This window comes from Sciurus vulgaris (genome assembly GCF_902686455.1).
Source record: "Sciurus vulgaris genome assembly, chromosome: 4".
NCBI lineage: Eukaryota > Metazoa > Chordata > Mammalia > Rodentia > Sciuridae > Sciurus > Sciurus vulgaris.
Window position 1 is genome coordinate 187289311 of NC_136464.1, and position 19654 is coordinate 187308964.

The 19654-nt window shown below is 58.1% G+C and overlaps 1 protein-coding gene and 1 long non-coding RNA gene across 3 annotated transcripts in view; one reads left to right on the forward strand and one right to left on the reverse strand.

Annotated features, from left to right (window-relative positions):
* The window catches only part of RASA3 (RAS p21 protein activator 3), a 75887-nt gene that overhangs the window by 3633 nt on the left and 52600 nt on the right, over nucleotides 1-19654 (reverse strand). For both annotated transcript variants that reach the window (XM_079137427.1, XM_079137428.1), the window contains exons 8-22: nucleotides 19261-19337; nucleotides 17360-17464; nucleotides 16495-16651; nucleotides 15934-16082; nucleotides 15062-15176; nucleotides 14332-14406; nucleotides 13513-13636; nucleotides 11908-12014; nucleotides 11066-11143; nucleotides 9883-9960; nucleotides 9051-9124; nucleotides 6948-7054; nucleotides 6474-6556; nucleotides 2726-2934; nucleotides 1857-1960 (exon numbers count right to left, since the gene is read on the reverse strand). In XM_079137427.1, the coding sequence (XP_078993553.1) occupies nucleotides 1857-1960; nucleotides 2726-2934; nucleotides 6474-6556; nucleotides 6948-7054; nucleotides 9051-9124; nucleotides 9883-9960; nucleotides 11066-11143; nucleotides 11908-12014; nucleotides 13513-13636; nucleotides 14332-14406; nucleotides 15062-15176; nucleotides 15934-16082; nucleotides 16495-16651; nucleotides 17360-17464; nucleotides 19261-19337 (1642 nt within the window). The remainder of the gene's footprint in view (nucleotides 1-1856; nucleotides 1961-2725; nucleotides 2935-6473; nucleotides 6557-6947; nucleotides 7055-9050; nucleotides 9125-9882; nucleotides 9961-11065; nucleotides 11144-11907; nucleotides 12015-13512; nucleotides 13637-14331; nucleotides 14407-15061; nucleotides 15177-15933; nucleotides 16083-16494; nucleotides 16652-17359; nucleotides 17465-19260; nucleotides 19338-19654) is intronic.
* LOC306659717 lies at nucleotides 15183-17391 on the forward strand. The gene is made up of 2 exons (XR_013763396.1): nucleotides 15183-15587; nucleotides 17069-17391. It is a non-coding gene; the product is annotated as an uncharacterized lncRNA (long non-coding RNA).

The window sequence follows — 19654 nt, forward strand, 5'->3', positions numbered from 1 at the left end:
CAGCCACACAGCACTTCTTCACCAAAGACTGGGACTTGTGCAGGAAGGGACTTCTTACATCAATGGGCAGAGGCCCCATGGTCAAGTATCTGGGGACGTGTCTCAACAATCAGAGCTGTCCAACAAGAACACCGTCAAGAAGCAACGCGCTCTCAGGACGAGGCTTGAAGGCCCTGCAGCGTCCAGTGCGGGACAGAGCGAGCTGTTTCCAGCCTTGTTGACAGCAGTGAACCCTTGCTGTCAAGACGGTTCATCGTTGGGAAGAAGGCTGAGAGCACAATTGTTTCCATTTGTCTATTTTTTATCCATCCATCCACCCACCCACCCATTCATCCATCCGTCTATACACCTGTCCTTCCTTCCTTCCTTCCTTCCTTCCTTCCTTCCTTCCTTCCTTCCTTCCTTCCTTCCTTCCTTCCTTCCTTCCTTCCTTCCTTCCTTCCTTCCTTCCTTCCTTCCTTCCTCTACCCATCCATCTATCAAACAGGACATCACCTCCTTTGTGCCAATTCCTGGGGTGAACAGGACTTCCCCTCTGCTCTTAAAAGATCCCAGCATGCCGAGCGAAAGGGAACAGATCAAAGGGGCTATGCTCGCAGTGACAGGCTATTGGGATGGGGTGTGGGAAAGCTCCCAGGAGGAAGGTCACAGGAAGGGCAGGCACTGGCGGGACTGAAGCCAGGAGGGCACTTCAGGCAGAGGAGGGGCAGGGGCCACACAAAGCGGGCAGCACTCTGGTGCAGGCGGGGCCAGTCCCGGCACTGCCCAAGGAGACTGGAAGGTGGCAATCAAGGAGGGCTCGTTCTTCACTGGGTCTTTCATAGTGGCCTTGCCCTCTCCAAGACCCCTTGACTCTGCTTGGCCACTGCTGTCAGAGGCTGCCCCTGCCCCCACTGCCCTGAGGACTCATGCAACTGTAGGGCCACAGGTCCAGGCATCCTGGACCCTCGGAGCCAGGTTCTGTGTATGCCACACTTGCTGGGGCACGATGCTACTGGCTTGGGTGTGTCACCTGGTGCCTGTGCTCACAGTCAGATGGGATGTGATGCCCAGGAGCCCTGTACACATCCAGCCAAGGTGCACTTGACCTTCTGGGCCAGGTCAGGAGAGCAGGGAGGAAGCAAGTCTAATGGGCTTGATTCCAGACACACTCTGCTGTATCATGTTCTGTGGGCTGAAGGCCCCATGTGTGATCTACATGAGCATATCTGAGCTCTCCCAGACCCTGCAAGGAGAAGGCTCAGCTGCCTTGTTACCAGGGTCCTGTGTCCACCTCCCACTGCAGATCAGACAAGTTCCTACGTCACCTGATCTGTCCTACCCAGATTGTTGTGCTTCTAGTTCTGCTAAGCAATTAAAAGTCAAGGATAAGGGCTGGAGAGGTAGCTCAGTTGGTAGAGTGCTTGCCTGTAAGCACAAGGCCCTGGGCTCGATTCCCCAGCACCCAAAAAAAAAAAAAAAAAAAAAAAAGAAAGAAAAGTTAAGGAAAACAAAGCTGCACAGGTGTCTGAAATGTGCTGTGTGCTGGGGTTGCTGGGCGTGTGGCCTGCACATGCACACACACCCCTCTGGAAAGAAGAATGACCTCCTCTGCTGGAGGTACGGACGCTTATTTAGAAAGTGGGCCAGAGGCTGCAAGTTAAATTCTATCTGAAAACTGTCAGCACCACCCAACGCATCTTCCCTAGAAGGCTGCCCAGCCAGCAAACAGCTTCCCATCATCAGCATGGCAGCAAGGGCCCTGTGCCTGCCCGCGGATGCCAGAGCTCTGCCTCGCTGCCCTACAGAACAGCCCTGTGCCCAGGACCTGGGGGCGCTGCAGCTCCCTGGCCCATGCGTGCAGGGGCTGTGGTCACCTTGCATCTTCTCCAGCTTGCCCATGTACAGGCTGAACAAGGAGTAGATGCGCTCCGTCTCGCGGTCCCCGTCAATGTCCAGCTGGATGTTTGCTGGGAGGCCGCTGCCCAGATGTGGAAAGAATAGAAAGATAAAAACATGACTTAGACCAGGCTTTTAATCATATTACTTTTAAGAAAACTGTGTAGGAAAGAAGTCGGAGAGACCCACATTAAAACCTCACCCTGACCCGGGTGCTGGCCTTGGACACATGGAACGTGAGAAAGGCCCTGGGCCCCTCGGGAGAGGCCTTGGCTTCTGCAACTACGACCTCCAAGGCTTTGAGAGCAAAGGCAGGTATGATGGTCATGTGGCAGGCCAGTTCAGGCTTGTCGCTCAAGGCTCCCATGCTCATGTGACAAGCCACAGAGCCCGCGCGGCTCCACGGAAGCAGCGGGCACCTGGCCACCCTCCCTTTTCTAATGACCACGGGAGGCCCTGCTGCAACAGCCAGTCTCCATTTCCACTCAGAGGTACAGGTGAAGAAGTCTGGGTGGGTCAGCAGGAGACCTGCGGCTGCCCTGCTTCACACCTGCCTACCTCTCCCCAGGGGCAGCTCTGCCCAGCAGGGGCTTGGGAGGAACCTCCAATGCCTGGAGCTCCCTCCAGACTACACAGCCCTCCAGAGACCCATACCCAGGTGCTGTCGGTGGGTCTCCTCAGAGGACACGAGATCGGCCTGGCGGTGCTGGGTTCCCAGTGAGTGTGGCTGCGTTTTAGTCCCGCTGGACCCCTTGGCTGAACTCCTTGGGCAGTGTACAAGCCAGACGATGGTGCCTGGCTGAGTCGGGGTGGTGGGGCACCGGGTGCTGCAGGGGCCCAGACCTACCCGGTGCAGGGGGTGCAGCCGGCGGCAGTGTCGGAGGAGGCCCTGCAGCACAGCCAGTGGCCGTTGAGGTAGGCGGACGGGTGGAAGACGGTGAGGCGCGCCTGGTTGCACTGGCTCACCTTGGTGAGGATGTCGATCCAGTCTTTGGCTTCCACGCAGTTGCTGGCCTGGATGTACAGCGCGCGCTCTGGCTGGATGACCTGGAACATCTGAGGAGCAGCACAGGCTCAGGAGGCTGAAAGAGGCGCTCTGGCAGTCCTCAGGAGCCCGGCACCGACATCGATGCCTTAAGAGGGGACACGCAGAAGGACAGCCCCAGGACCAGGGCTGACGCAGGCCTGGACAGCCCAGGAGTGGGGCTGCGGGGAATGGAGGAGGCAGAGCTGGGAGACTTGCAACTTGACCACCAGGGTCAGCTTGTCCAGGCACGCCCTGCCCTGCAGACTCAGAGGCCTCAGCTGAAATCCCTCCACCACGCTGCTGTCTCCTCTGGGGCTCCAGGGCTGGTCACAGTCACCAGCCACGTGGGCTTGTTTCTCTGGCTCTTTCTCTTTTTAACCATGAAGCCCTTCCTGCCATGCAGCCCCACTCGGGGCCTGACATGCTGTCCTTGTGATCTGGCACTCGGGCGCCCACTTGACCACCTGGGGCTGCTCCCACCCAGGGGCTCCTTCCTCATAAGACTTCTCAGGGACACTGCCTTGGCCTCTTACTTTTCCTCCACAATTGTTATTGAGTGCCAGCAAGTGTCCTGAGTCCCAGGGACATGCTACCCTTGTGAACTTGCAGCCAGTGGGAAAGATGAAAGCAAACACCAAGTCGGGCCAGGACCTAACAGTTGAGGGGAGGCTCAGCAGTCCTGTGGCTGAGCTCTGGAGCAGGTTAACTAGGCAGAGCATGGAAAGGGTCAAGGAGGCGGGGCACAGAAAGGGCCTCAGAGGGCTTCCCAGGCAGACGGCAGTGGGCACAAAGGTCCTGGAGCCAGAGAGAGTCAGGCGATCCCAGAGGCACAGGCCAGGCTGCACCCAAATGGGGCTCAGAGAGGTGGGTGGACCAGTCTGGCAGGACTCAGGTGGAGTGTCCTGAAGGAAGAAAGACCTCTCCAAGGGGCCCTTCTTAGTGGGCTTGGGGACTTCTGGCTCCATATTCCTGTGTGAATAGCTGCGGCCTCACTTGGAGATGGGAACCCCCCTGTACCACCCCCCAGTGCAAACTCCACCTCTGCATGAGGGTGCTCCTGGCTGTGATGCCAGGAACAACATCCTGACTATCATTCTGGGCTGAGTGCTCACAGGGTCCAGAAAGCCAAGCTGACGGACAGCTACAAAATAACCCACCTGCAGGTGTGCAAAATGTCAGGCCCGAGACCCTGGAAAGGCAGAGGAGGGTTGGACAGCAGGGGACAGCAGAAGCGTGCAGTGGGAGGGAGCAGGGTGGTCACAGTGAACACCACGGGCTGTGAGGGCCTTGCACCAGCGCGAGGTGCTCTGGTGTGGCCACTGCACTGAGGTTCTGCGAGAATGTCCTTGTTTCTAGGAAACATATGCTGGAGTACTCGTATGGCTCAGGAAAGATGTGGACGTCACACAGAGAGGGCGAGGATGACCGAGGATGACCGAGGATGACCGAGCACACAGGATGAACGTGCAGCCAGGTCGAGGGTATGTGGAAGCCCTCGTTCCGTCCTGTGCACCCTTCTATAGGTTCAAGATTGCACCAGAGCAAAGGCTTTGAAAGGAAATCCCAACAGGCTCCGAACCTGTTCCTGGCATCCTTTAAGGGGTCTTTTCTTCACGTAAGGTGAACTTCCCTCCTCAAGCTGTTGCTCTGGTATCGTGGTCACAATAATGAGAGCTGAGTAACACTGAAGCTGGTACTGAGTGGTGAAGTCATTCTGCGACTGCACCTCACCAGGCGGTTCAGAGCCTTGGAACTGGTGTGCAGGAGTTTGGAAAAGTCCGCAATGCAGGCTGGAGAGGCGGAGCTTGTTTAATGGGAGATCTGGTGGAGTTCAGATCAGGATGCCAACAGGAATGTGGACAGAAAAGAGTGCTCAGAGGTTTCAAGGGGAGTGAGGAATGGGGCCATTCAGGCTGTGTTCTGGCAAAGACTCGTGTTCTGAGGCTTTCTGTGAGGCTGAGTACACAGGCAGGACTAATCTGGCAAAGACGATTTCAGGGCAGCAGAGCATTCAGGCTGTGGCATGGGCATTGTTGGCTGCTTTTAAGCAGATTTACAGTGAGAAATAGAGAAAAGCAGAGCAGAAAGACTGAAAAACTTGAAGTCTGGGCAGAAAAACGTGAGTAAAACTGGGGCCAAGGAAGGCGTGGCTGCTGAAGAGATTAACGACACTAAACAGGAGCTGTACTTGGCGTGTGGATGATAAGAGAGAGATGCCTTGCAGGCATCTCAGCAAGACTCCACCCCTCACAAGACTTCCCTTTGAAAGGAGGGCCTTAGTACCAGTCACATAGGGCTGCCTCAGGAACTGCCTCCCCAGGCCTCATTTCCCCAAGCTCAGCTGCCCAGGTGCTCAGAAGCCACTGGAGTCACCATTGAAGGGGCCCTGACACTTGACTTAAGCCCAGCGAGGCCTTGGCGTCACCTCGTGGGGCTGGCTCTGCAGACACACGGAACACAAGAGTTCTGGAGCCACAGAGGTTTCCCCTCAGAATTCAAAGGCAGGGCTGGAGTCCCTGCAGGCAGCCCTGGAGGGCAATGAGCAGCACTGGGAGCATAAGGCTGAAGCTGGGACCTGAGAATTGAGATTCCAGGACCATGGAACATCTGCCAGGAAAGCCACAGACAGGGAGCAGAGCCAGCCTGGGAGTGGCCATGGAGCCACAGCTGGCAAGGCCATTGGGGCCCACATCATGCCACCACATGTCCCAGATGCCAGACACAGAGCCTCAGGATTGAATGCTTGCCCTGCTGGGTTCTGGTCTTGCTTCAGTCTGATCCTTTCTTTGCCCTTATTTCTCTCTTTTGCAATGGGAATGTTTGCCCTATAGCATTATGTAAGTTTTTTTCTTTTTCTTTTCTTTTCTTTCTTCCTTTCTTTTGTAGAGGGGCTCATAGCTGAGTTTGCCCTGGGCCTAAGAGAAGACTTTGGACTTGGGCTTTGAAGCAATGCTGGATCTGGTGAGACTGTGGACTTGCGGAGATGGACTGAACACATTTTGCACTGTGAGGTGGACGTGAGCCTGTGGGGGCCAGGGTGGATGTCATGGTTTGGATCTTAAGTGTTGGAGGTCTGGACTCCAGCTGATGGTGCTACTGGGATCTGGAGGACCCTTTAAGAGGTGGAGCCTAGGGGAGGGAAGTGAGGTCAATGGGGTCGTGCCCTCGAGGAGGCTGCTGGGCCTGGCCCCTTCCTGGTGCTCCCTGCCTCCAGTTGCCTGCTCCACCACAGGTTCCCTGCTATGTCATTCTGCTCCACCACAGGGCTAAAGCCACAGGGCCAGGTGACCATGGAAACTGTGAGCCAGAATAAGATTTTCCTGCCTCTAAGTTGATTATCTCTGGTGTTTTGTCACAGTGATGACAGCTAACTAACATAGGAAGGCCCCTTGGACTCCAGCAACTGGCCAGAGAAGCACCTAGCAAAGCTCAGCCACGTCTCCCAACAGGTTCTTCCCTGGGGCCCTGGGCAAGCACCACAAGATGGGGAGACCCAAGGCCTGGAGACAGGTGGTGGGAGAATCTACTGCAGATGAATGTGGCTGGGTGGAGCCAGGTCTGGACTCACATTTTTCATTCTGAAGGACTCTTCCTCCAGCCTCTCCACGGCCAGGATGTTCTCGATGGGGATGCTGCAGAGGGGCTGGTCTCCTGTGGCAGAGAGTGCATGGGAGCTGCGGCCTGCCTTGAGGTGCATGATTCTCCTCCTCTAGCCAAGAGCGAGGAGGAACCCAGAGGTGGCAGGCACGCGGGGAGGGGCCCCTGCTTCTCACGACTCAGGCACGCCTCCAGCCCATGGCCATGTTTGCCTGAGAGGAAACCACCTGCTCACGTGTAGCAAGGTGAGCTACTCAGACCCAGGAGCAGCCCCGGCCTAGGGACCAGGGCGAGGGGGCAGGGACACCACACACAGCCAGGAGCCTCCCATCAGGGTGGAGAGCTCCTGCAGACGAGGCTCCTGGCAGAGCAGTGCTCACCCGGCAGGACCTGGAGGCGGCTCTGGGCCCTCTGAGCACAGTGTGGAGCCGGCCACGCCCATTACCTTTGCTCTTCTGGTAGGTGAACTCGTGGTTGGTCAGGCGAAACCACCTCTTCTTGAAGTTCTTCATCCCAAAGCGTTTTCTTCCTTGTGCCCTTTTGATCATGAACCTGTCACAAAGGCACATGATGGCTGCCGAGTGCTGGACCCTCTTATCATGCCCATGGTGCCCAGGCAGATGAATGCCCAGGGTGTACCCTTGTACTTCCAAGTGACAGCATTAGAAGCAGAGGGCACACGCCTCTGCCTTGAGCACTTTAAGCCACACCAGGGCTTCGTCAGACCCCAGCACCCAGCTCCACCCACCCAGGCACTGGCTTCCCACAGTCTGGCCTTCTGGTGACAATAGGCTCCCCCTGGAGGAAGTGTCAGCAGGGGATCACAGAGCCATGTGGGGAAGTGGGGAGGACATGGCCAGCTCAGGGGCAGGTGGGGCAAATACTGCTGGGGTGCCTGCTGCATGCGGACAGCCCACAGCCTTTCTGCATCCAGGCAAGCCCGTTCGGGGCTGCTTCTCTGGACCTCAGGCCTCCCTGACTCAAAACCACTCCTGAAGGCCCCTGGAGGACCGAGCCTCAGGGAACCACAGCCCAGCCAAGCAGGCAGAGAAAGAAATACCCACTGGTGGATGGAGGGCAGAGGCAGAAGAAGAAGAGCTGCAGATGGAGGCCAGTGCACAGGGTACCACAGGAGCAGATGCGTACACGGCCACTGTGGCCACCCTGAGGTCCTGCGGTTGGGATGCCAGGTGGCAGCAGGACCTCACTGTATGGACCAGAGAACTGGGGGCAGGTGCAACTGTGAGAGCCAGGGTGCTCCTGGAGTCTGGAGGAGCTAAGGGCAGGACCTTCTGCCATGGTCTGGGCAGAAACTGAGGCCAGCTAGATCCACAGCCTGCACGGCAGCATGCTGCTGTCCTCCCAAGATCCAAGACTTGGGCAGTGAAGGGGGTAGCGGAGACCCCCAGGGGCCCAGTGCAGCCTCCACATGCACCAAGCAGCTGGGCACCACTGTCCTCAAAGGTCAGAAAATGCTATCTTGGCATGGAGTGAACCTCGGTGAGCAGAGTTATCGACCTGAGTCCACAGCAGGGACAAGCACAGGAAAGAATGACTTCCCTGAGCAAGATGACTGGCCCCCATCCCCAAGATAACACTGCAAGTGACAGTCAGTTGGGGAGCAGAAGGTGGCAGCTTAATTTGGGGGCTAAAGACTAATGGTCTTAGTGGACCGTGACACTGAGTTGAGCTGCAGCTACTGAAGAGCTGGAGGAATCTCAGCTGTGCTGCAGAGGCTCAGAGAGGGTTCACAGCCCCTGCACCAGCAGGTCACTCAGATGGCCATTCTCCACACACAGTGACAAGTCGGGAGGCTCCGGGCTGCCTGAGGATCGCGGGTGCGCATGCCACCCTGGGGCCGCAGGTTCATATAACGTGCACTCTGTGGAGTGACCTGTGCTACTGTTAGCACACGGCAGCTTTAAAAGAAAGACAAATGGCAGACAGGGTGTGGCCCACTGGCAACCCCTGAGGCCCTGCCGGCATGGTCAAGCTGAGAGCAGTGGAGTTGCTGCTGAGACTAGGGCAGCCCCGCAGGCTTTGCAGGAATTGGGTAGGTCTACCCAAATTCATGCCAATGAGGGTATATGTGCTCTGCCCGCCTGGAGCCCTGAGAGACCCTGGGTGAAGTCGAGGTAGGAAATGCCCTGCTGAGGTAGAACATCAAGTGGTCAGGGAGTGTCCACCCACAGGACCCCTGAGACACTGCAGGGGAACCCTGGCCCAAGGCCTCTGGGACCCAGTGCCCATCTCCATTTCCTGTGACCCCAGTTTCCTGACAGAAGACCCCTCAGGAGCATGAGGTGGAGAGGAGGCCCTGGGTCCTCCACCTGCAAAGCGTGTAGAGAAGAGACCCTGAGCCACGAAAGTGGGCCATACCTCCCCCAGTAGAGCCTGGTGAGGAAAGGTCCAGGCCATACCTGACCTGGAGGCCATCGTCCACATGGGCAGACCAGAGTTCTGGGGCCTCAGGTCGAGGAAAGGCAAGTTGTGCGGCCGTGGCTGGAAGTCCACCCACCTTCCTCCCAGGCCCAGACAGAGGCCTTACCCTTCCTTGAGCAGGATGGGCTGCTCGATGCTCTTGGGGTCCCTTCTCCCAGAGGATGAAATCAAATCCAAGAACTAGAGCAGGAAGGAAATGGGTCATGAGGAGGGAGCCCCCTGGAAGCCCTCTGCCCTGACTGTGAGGTATCAAGAGGCCTCTCCTCCCTAACCCCCGGACAAGGTGGGCTGTGAGCAGGAGGACCCCAAGGCTTCTGGGGATCTCCAGGGCAGCAGCCCCACCCCAGCCCTGCCAGGCCTGGTCCACTGTTAGGATGTGCTGAGAGAGGTTGCCAGGTTGCCCATGTGAACCAGGTACCAGAAACCATGCACCTTACAAAGGCCCAGGACGATGGCATTCGGGCCCCGTCAGGCCCCCACCTCCTTGGCCACGAGTGTTCCCCACTAGGGACCAGGTTTGGCATTGGCCTCCTGCCCCATCTGAGGGCCTGTCAGTTCCCTCCCGACGGCAGGCCGCTCTGAGCTCCGACCCCTTCCTGCCCTCTCTGATTTGAGAGAGAGGGTGGTAACGGCCATGCTACAGGGTGCAGCACAGGCAGCGTCCTTGACGTGACTGGGACAGAGGTGCCAGGAACCATGCCATGATGGGCAGGATGGGACCACCTCAGAAGCCTGTGTGGGGGAAGCTCTTGGGCGCCATGGACGGATGTCGGCAGGCCCTTGGCTCAAGAGGGGCTGCAGGGAACCAGGGCGGCCCTGGACCTGCCCCACAGTGGATGGCCAGCAGGGTATGAGCTGCCTGAGCAACTGCAGGCCCCCACATGAGGTCCGCAGCCTGAGGTCCCCAGCGCAGGGCCCCTGCACAAGTGTGTACCTACGTTCTTCACAGCGTCCGTGTACTTCTGTTCATTGAAGAACTCGTAGAAGGTGGCCATGTAGGACTCCTTGAAACTGGCCTGAAATGAAGCAGGTGCGAGGTGATGCCTGGGGGTTTGGCAGCAGCCCAGATCTGACTGGGATGTGGTATGGACAGCCCAGGTGGTGCCCAGGAAGACAGCATCTGCTCTGGCTGAAGTCTGGGCTCCCGAAGGTGTGAACAGTCCCAGGTGTGCTCCAGGGTCGCAGGGAGCTGGGGAAGGCCCTGCTGTCTAGGGCTTCCCCGCGCAGGGTCTAGTCACAGCCAGGGGAACCAGGGAGGCCTCTCTGGCCACCACTGTGGGCTTTAGTGCAAATGAATGCACTTTCTGCAGTGTCCCCTATAGTGGGGATGTGCTCGTGATGGGGTCTGTACAGACCTTGAAATTCCCAAAACCTGGGTGTGGACTGAAAGAGCCACTGCCCCTCAGCCTCCACACAGAGACTTCCTCATCTGTAGGGACTCCAACTGAGGCCCTGGAGGTTGGGGCTTGGGGGGCTCCTGCAGACCCCAGTTCACCTAGCCCTGGACAGTTCATATACCCAGCCAGGACATGGTGTTTGGCTCTGACCCTAGAGCCTGCTCTTCAAGCTGTGAGCTAAGAGACCTGCTTGCAGGAAAGCAGGATGGGAATCAGGGAATAGAAGATCCTCAGGGACAGGGACCCACTAGCAAGGCACCTGGCCTGAGGAAGTGGTGATGAGGAACAGTGCAGACTGTCACCAAAGCTGTGCTTGGGCTCTGCTCCTCCTGCCAGGAGGCCCAACCACCCCGAGGTGCACCCACAGTGTCCTGGGGGCTCAAGGTCAAGGTGACCTGCCCAGCTCTGCAACTGGGAACCAGGAGCAAAGCTGAAGTAGGACAAACAGTGAGGAGGCCTGGCCACCTTCTCAGGTGACTGACAGAGGTCAGAGGAACTGGTGCCTCCAGCCCCATGGGCAGCCACAATGTCAAGGGCACCAGAGGCACTGAGGGTTCTACCTCCTCACTGATCAGTGGGGTGGGTGCTGGCTGGTTTACACTCCATGCCCCTATGATGCTGGGGAACACAGCACAGCTACCCTCTCCTGTGTGAGAACAACTTCACTTATAGTTTCTAAAGAGATAAACAAAAATCAGAGTTCCTGAAAGGATGGAAGACTTACAGACTTTGACTTGGACAAGCTGCCAAGAGTCTGGATAGTCTTTGAGATAAGCGTCAAGGTTCTCGATGTCTGAGGGTCCTGTTGGAGTCAGGAAAAGAAAAACCCAGCCTTATTCCAATTTTATGGACATGCTATGATCTACCCCAGAGTCACACAGGACAAAATCGGTGGCATCGTCCAAAAGCTGCTATTGCCTGAGCATGCACTTGGTAACCTGGGTCGTTCCCGAGCACGGGCTCCAGAGGGTCCCAGTCTCCTGGGGCGTGTCTCACCCCAGACTGGGCCTGCATTTCAGCAAGGCGCTAGGCCCCGGCACAGTGAGCAGAGAAGAGCTGCCCTCTCCAGCCCTCCTGCCGGATATGCAGCCAGGACCACTCTGCAAGACGCCTCAGCCTGCAGAGGCGAAAGGGTTGGCCTTAAACCAAGAAAGCAGAAAGGACCACCATGTGAAGCCCCTGCAACCTGTCTCCCCTGGGCACTATCCTGTCACCCAAGCACCAGAGGGGCCTGCCACATGGCATGATCCACAATGTTCATGACACAAACAGATGAACGAATGTGTACAGGACCAGAAGCACACCACGGTATGCACAGGCACCAGGACATGGCATTAGTGGCCTGTAGCGGAGGCCCTGCCACACCATCCCACTCTTTCCTAAGAACACTGTTGACTCCTGCAGTCACACACAGCGGTAGGGGTAGAAAGGGTGCTAGATGTCCCTGTGGTCAGAGAAGAGATGGCCTGCCTGCTCACACCCCTTCTCCCCTGCCAGTGCTCAGGTGGGCTCAGGGGATGGCCAGTCCAGGAGAGGACGGGCTGGCTTGCAGGGCTGACCACTTACCGTGTGGTGAGGCGTCAGCTGGAAGAGGTTGGGGGAGAGGATGGCAGGAGCAAAGAACCTCAGGAAGATGAAGCTGCTCACGGCTGTGTACCGCACGTCCAGGTCATCTGGGGGAGCGACACCTCTCAGTGGGGTGCCACAGCACGGGCACTGGGGTTCCTACTGTCCTGCCCCTCCTGGGGCCTCTGCCTGGCCCCCAGTGCTATCTGTCTCTCTGTCTCTGTCAGTCTTGCTGTCACCATGGTCACCATCTGGAGTCACAGATGCGCCCCCCACTCACCAGCCTTCCTGGGGTCTCACTGGGTGGTTTGCTCTCATCTGGGATGGGAGGACAGTTTTGTTGATTATATTTTACTTCCAATTTGTTCTCGGGAACTACCTCTCCTGATCCTCTGAGAGTGGATCTGGCAGGACACACCCACCAGGACCAGGTTCCCAGGGAGTGAGACCTGGGAGCAAGGGCACCCAGGCCTGAGAAGCAGCTCAGATTTGAGCCTTGAACCCAGAGGGACAGCCGGCCCTGCCTTGCTCATGGGAGTTCTGTGCAGACAGGAGATCTGGGGTGTAGGGAAGTCTGTGCAGGGCAAGAGGGGCAGGGCTTGAGGGGTCCATGCAGGAGGGACATGGGGTGCAGGGAGGTGTGTGCAGGGCAAGGAGGTGGGGGCTTGAGAGGTCCATGCAGGAGAGACATGGGGTGCAGAGAGGTCTGTGCAGCACAGGGAGGGGGGCTTGAGGGGTCCATGAAGGAGGGACATGGGGTGCAGGGAGGTCTATGCAGCACAGGGAGGGGAAGGGCTTGACAGGCCCATGCAGGAGGGACATGGGGTGCAGGGAGGTATGTGGGGGGGGGCACAGAGGGCTTGAGGGGTCCATGTAGGAGGGACATGGAGTGCAAGGAGGTCTGTGCAGGGTAGGGAAGTGGGGGCTTGAGGGGTCCAGGCAGGAGGGACATGGGGTGCAGGGAGGTGTGTGCAGGTCAGGAGGGGTGGGGCTTGAGGGGTCCAGGCAGGAGGGACATGGGGTATAATGAGGCATGTGGGGGGCGCGGAGGGCTTGAGGGTTCCATGGTGGGTTGGATGGAATGCTCCTGGTGCCCCAGGAGCAGCATAACCAAGAAGCATTTTATTTGATTTTGTTTTTTCATACCAGGGATTGAACCCAGGGGTGCTTAACCACTGAGCCAAATCATCAGTCCTTTTGATTTTTTATTTAGAGATAGGGTCTTGTTAAGGGCCTCACTACGTTGCCGAGGCTGGCTTGGAACTTGTGATCCTCCCACCTTATCCTCCCAAGCCACTGGGATTACTGCCATGGGCCACCATGCCTGACTAAGAAGCAGTTTTGAGAAGGATGCCCAGGTCACCAACAAACAAACCTTCCTTTCCCAGTTCCAAAGCCCTGCGGGTACTTGGTAGGGGAAAGAGCCCCCAAGTGGTGTGTCTTTAAAAGGCAGCGTGAAGAGCTCACACCTGACCACCAGGAGAGAGTGGGAAGCACAGGACCAGCCAGGGGATTGAGGCTCCTCACACCCACTGGGGACACTGGCAGCCAGAGGGGCCCAGGGCGGCCAGTCTTCGTCTACCAACATGGGGCTTCAGGGCTCACCTTGGAAGCGCTTGGCAGCTGCCTCTCGCAGGGAGAAGAAGATGTCGCACATGACGGTGGGGCAGCTCACCCCTGACTTGGTGATCACGGTGAAGATGCGGTCCACGTAGTGCCGTAGGCTCTCCTGCAGGGGATGCAGTGTTGGACAGCACTCCATGAAGCCATAGGAGCACCTGGGCCAGGCTGGGAGGGACTGGCTCAGAGTGGCCATGCAGCACAGATGAACTTCTGTTTAAAAAGTCTGCCCTTTAAAATCCGCTGAGAACAGCCAGCGTGACTCGTGGAGCAATTGTGTCCCCTGGGCAGCTACGTGGAATCCCTTCTTTCCTCCCGGAGCTGCTGTGGGAGTGTGGGACAAGCACCAGATGTGCCTCTAAAGGCAAGAATCCGCACCGTTATCTAAAGGTCTGACCCAAATGGCGCTTCCCTGCACAGAAGTCACGCAGGGGATGCACGTGCTATGCAGTGCTGGCCTCAAGTTCTGCTGCTTTGGAAAATGGGGCACACCACTGGGAGCAGCCTGTGGGGTCTGGTTTGGGAATCTGTGTTTACCATCAGGTGGGGATAGGCAGTTTGCCGAGTGGGCCATGGCCCTCTGGGGAGCGCAGGGGAGAGAAGGCCAGGCTGCACGGGTGGGGGTGACAAGTGTTCGCTGGCTGGCCCTCCCACGGGCTCAGTGGCCACACTCAGGACTGAGGGCCAGGAAGGAGTCTCCATGCCCGGATATCCCTACCCTGCCCAGAACAGTGTCCTGGAGGTCCCAGGCAGAAACCCCGCCAGGCGACTTGGGAAGCGTCCTGGAACAGAGCAGCCCCTCACCATGTTGCTCTCTAGGTTCTCGCCATCCTTCAGCTTCACGGGGTCGATTTCACAGCACCTGTGACTCTGGCATATCTGGAAGAACAGTAAGAGGCGGTGCTTCCCTGGGAAGGCAGGGCACCTGGGCCTTGAGAGAGGCAGCACCAGCCCTGGAAGCCGCCAGGCAGCAGACCCTGCGCCAGCCATAGGCAAGGCCAGGCCTGGACCACAGGGCCTCAAGGACCACACCCAGCACCACGGCCAGGAGGCAGGCCAGGGGGAGGATCCGCATGTGTTCACCGAGATGCTTAAGAACACTGTAGTGCCGAGCGCCACCGTGATCTTGCCCACAGGCCAGACCAGAACACCACCTGGCTTCCTAGATTTGTAGCCTTGTTCTGAGACTGCTGCCCAGCAGGACAGGGCCGGGGGATGCAGAGGCTGGGAAGCCACTGGGTGTCAGGCGAGTCAGTGGTCAGTGCCTGGGCAGGGACCGCCACAGCCATAAGGCTCAGGGACTCGGGGCCAGTCCCTGGGTGTGGGACTGGGGGTGGTAAATGGGGTCTTGGGAGGAGTCATGCTTTCTTACAAGTCCTTCTCTTTTTAACAGAATAGGGGGATTTTAAAAACACTTTTATTTGAGAAAGCAAGGAAGACTTTGGAACACGCAGAGCACCCTCTCCACAAGAGCCAAGAAGGTGAGCCACATGGGCACTGGGCGATGTCTCTGGTGGGACCCTGCCCGGCTCACCTCCTCGATGGTGGGCTTCAGGGTGACGTGCAGGTAGTGCATGCCAGCCAGCTTCATGGTCTCGTCTATGCACTTGGATGCCAACGAGTTTCCTCGGAAGATGGTGTTGGGGTCCCTGGAAAATAGGGGGGGCTGTCCATCTCCTAGAGGCAGAGGGAGCAGAACTTGTCCCTGGGCACTAGTCATCAAGAGTGGACAGGAGGGCCTCCTAGGTCTGCTGTGAAATGACAGGGACTCCCATACTGGCCTGTGCTGCCCTTGGTAAGCTCAGAGCTGGCCCTGCCCTGTGAAGTGTTACTGCAGAGAATCCAAGTGTCCTTGCACCAAAATCTCAGGCAATGCACAAGGCCAGGGCACGAGCAGACAAAACCCAGCAGCCTGGACACTGGTCACCTGCACTGTCACTCCCTGATTCTCCATCAACAGGGTCCCCAGGGACAGTTTCAGAGAAGCAGCGCCATCCCCCGGCCCTAGACTCTGGACCTCTCACAGGGACCCGCAGCTCCCAGAGCAGGAACTGTCCCAGGTGAGCATCCTGTTCCCCCTTCCCAAATGCTCTCCTCGGTTCTCCCCGAAAAGTCAACAGTCTCAAAGAATCAGTACAACCTGTGCAAGACCTGAACTTACCTGGCCCCTGGGGAGCCCTCAACCTCTCTGCCCACAAACCCTGGCTTTGGACAGTGCTGCAGCAGGTAGGGCTGGGAGTGTGGCAGATAGGGAGCACTGGAGAAGGGGGCGAGTTATAGGGTGGAACCAGGGGACCCCGCAGGTTGGGGTGCAGGGGACTGGACTGGCCAGGGCAGAGGAGGTGAAGCAGGGGCGGGCCTCAGGGACAAGGGGTGGGGCTGGCTGCACAGGCTGGCGGCACTCACTGGGTCCTCTTCACCTCTGCGCTGGCGATGGCGCTGATGAAGGGCACCACTCTGCCGTAGTGCAGCAGGAGCCGCACCAGGGGGATGGCCGCCTCCTGCTTCTCTCTGCACACCTCACCCAGGATGTGGGCCGCCGATGCCGACACGGGCTGTGCAGAGACACTGTGAGGGGCAAGCTCCCCAAACCAACAACCTCCCCATGGTGCACCCAGCTCTCAGGAGCAGCGCCTGAGGGGCCTGGGCCCTTCCTTCTGCAGAGGGTGGGTCAGCACATGAAAATGCTCTTTGCCCACATCAAGACCACCAGTGTGCACAGCTTAGCTGCACTAGAGGGTGGGGTCCCGGCCAGCAAGTAGCACTAGGGCCTGGGCCCACCAGACGCAGGGTCAGTCCTAAGTCAGAAAGTCGGCACAGCAAGGTTCTGTGGCTACAGCTGCGGAAGGGCTGGGGTGACAGGCGTTCTGGGGCAGAAAGCAGGCTTGGTCTGGGCCTGGCGGGGTGGTAAGCAGGCTGGGGTGTTGGGGGGCTGTCCTGAGGCTGAGTGAGCTAGCTGCCACACACCTCCACGTCTGCAGACTTCAGTAGTAGGTCGCGCAGGGGGCTGTAGTAATCGGAAGAAAAGACATGGTCCTCTGTGTAAACCACATTCAGTCGCAGTGACCCCAGGTCATCCGGCTTCAGGCTCTTACTGCCATTGTCTCGTGGCTGGAGGAAGTACCTGGGAGGGGACACGGGTGCAGCTGAGGCAGCAGGCCTGGGGACCCCTGCAGCAGACGCTGCCGTGGATCTCAGGGGCTTAGACAGGAGGCAGGGCTCCAGGGCATTCTGCAGAACACCCGAGGGTCTCCTGGGGCACTCATAGAGCCGCAGACAGAAGATGAGGTCCCAGAAGCAGGAGGAAAGAGAAGAGGGTGAGAAGGGGAGGAATTCAGGTCCCAGAAGGAAGGACACGCAGGGCAGGGAAGCTCTGCGGTCAGGCATCAGCTGTGAAGATCAACGCTGCAGAGATAAGCAACGCTGCAGTCCTTTAATGAGTGTGGTGCGCTTTTTGTGTCAGAGGGGAGGGTTGGCCTGCGCAGTGGCCATGGTTGCTCTAGTGGTGTCTGAGTGAAACTCTTCCCTCTGTTCTGCCCAGTCTGGTCCCTCTCCATTTGGACTTCCCTGGCTAGGCAGCTTGAGATCTGTAGTACACAGGTCCTGTATCCAGGCACTTAGCCCTCTGATCTTAGGTGGGTTTTGGTGGCCACCTCTGATGGGGCTCAGGCTTGCTCTGCAAAAGCAGGGGTCCAGCTCCAGCTGGCCAGGTTGTGCTGGCACTGCCCCTGTGTGACCAGCAGGTGGCTTCCTGGGCAGAGGGCGGCCTCAAGCATGGGCCACACTTGTCTGCGCTGATGGCGTGACGGCTGGTGGAGGTGCAGCTACCTACCACGCCTCGTGGGGGCTGGACTGCCGCAGCACTTTGAGCGGGATCCTCAGTTCCCCCAGAAACTCGTCTCCAAACTTGAGGTTGCTGGCATTCCAGAGGTCGACTCTGAAAGAGGAATGGCACTCAGACCTCACCTGAGCCGGGCAGGACACGGCGACTGCTTCCCAGGAGGGCTTGGTGCAAGGGCCTCCAGCCCCAAAGCAACTCAGCGGAGACCTACACTGATCACAGCAAAGCAAGAGTGGCTGAGGGCGGAGACCAGTGACTCCTGGGCTGCTGGAATCAAGGAGGGGCCCACACCCTGAGCCGGGGCCGGGGGCAGCAGGCCCCAGGACTCAGCTCCTCCTGGCCTGGTGACAGAGGGCACCCTCGGGCATCACTTCGTGCAGTGGAGCTGAGTGACTACTCAGTGTCTGTGCCTCGCCCAGGAGCAGCCCACATGCACCAGCAAGCATCCTTCACACACAGGGCCTGGCAATGCCTTGACTCCAGCCCAGCCTGACCCTGGGGACTAATCTGTGGGACCTGCCTGGCAGGTGAGGAAGTGGTGGCCACAGGACTCTGAACTCAGATCCCAACTCTGCCACAGAGAGGCTGGCACCCCCTGCCCCAGGACAGGGCTGTAGCCAGGTCTGCATGGAGCATGGCACTTGACAAGTCCACACTGTATTCTGGGGAGTCCAGCCTGGCACAGTAGGCAGTCTCTCTGGCCCTTTCCTTGGGAGGATGCTTGGTGTTCCCTGGGATACCTATGAGCCACAGCCCTGTGTCTGACTGACAGGCTGGTGCATGGCCAGCATTGCCCTTGGACTGACGGTCTCGTAAGTTGTGCTGTGCTCTGACAGTTGGGGCACTGCTGGAGGGAGACACTCTAGAAGACCACGTGTGGTTCCCTTGTCCTCACCAGTGCCAGTGAGCACAGTTCTCCAAGAGGGTCAGGGTGTTCCACATATGTGGGGACTGGGAGGGGCTGCTGGCTTCCCCCCACCTCGCCATGCTGGACATGGTGGGGATCCTGACCAAACAATCTAAATGGTAGCAGGAACATCCCAAGTAGCCATAGCACAGGTGTGAAGGGTCAGAAAAGAGGCGACTGGCACGTTCTCTGGGCCCCCTCCCTCCTTCGTCCTCCTTGCTGCGCCTGCCTCTTCACAGTGAGTGGGAGGCTCCAGACTGGAGCAAAGCAAAGCCCCACATCACCATCCTGCAGGCTTGGGGGTTCTTATCACTACGGAAGAAGGGCTGCCTAGGCAAGCACTTAGGGAAGCCCGGGTTCCCTGATGCGTGCTTGGACAGAGCAGAAAGACACACAGGCTCCTGAGGTGCTGCCACCTCTGGAGGGGACAAGAGCTCCACAGGGTGTCCAGCCCTAGAGGCAGAGCCTTGAGGATGGGTGAGGGACCTGCTCAGTGAGGAGCTGCACAACCCAGATTTGTGACCTGGCAGGATTCCCAAGGTCAGTGTTGCTGGGGAGACGGCCCCTGGCACTGTCTGAAGCTGGCCCGATCTTTGAGGGTAACAGGCACAGGTGTGCTCTATGAGCTTTAGAACAAGACCCCACAGAAGTGGCCACCATCTGCCCATGCATGCCTTGGGTAGTCCTGGTGAACAGACCCTTGCAGACCCTGCGTGGTGAACCTGACCTTTGCATCAGAAGCTGCACAAGAGTCAGTTCTGCTGGTCTGTTGCTGAGCAGGTGCCCTTCCACCCAATACCCAGATGTCTGCAAGCTTAGATGCAGGGTCTTCAGCCAGCACTCCTATAGTCCTGGTGTTAAATAACCACAAAGATGGTAGTTCATTTCTATCCTTGCCCCTGTTTTGAGAAACTAGACAAAAAACAAAGGAGCAGAGTTCACACTGAACTGCCTCATGGGAAGCATGGCCTGACTTTCCACTCACCGAATTTCAAGTTTGTCCACGTCTTCCTCCTCAAAATCGAAGTGGGACTTTTTGCTGTAGCTGCAGGGTCTAGTTACCTGGAGTCAGGTGGAGAAACAGGACTTCAGACCCACTGGCCGGGCCACCAGGGGTCTGCAGTGCTGCAGCCTGCAGCCCAGAGAGAACAGCCCCCTGCCCTGAGACCAGCCACGTCAGGAAGGGCTAAGGCATGATTCAGGCTCTGTTATGGTTTGGGTGTGAGGTGTCCCCCAAAAGCTCAGGGGTGAGGCAATGCAGGAAGATTCAGAGGGAGACGAAGGGGTTCTGAGAGTCTCAACCCCTTCAGTGACTTAATCCCCGAAGGGATTAACTGCGTGGTGACTGGAGGCAGGTGGGGTGAGGCTGGAGGAGGTGG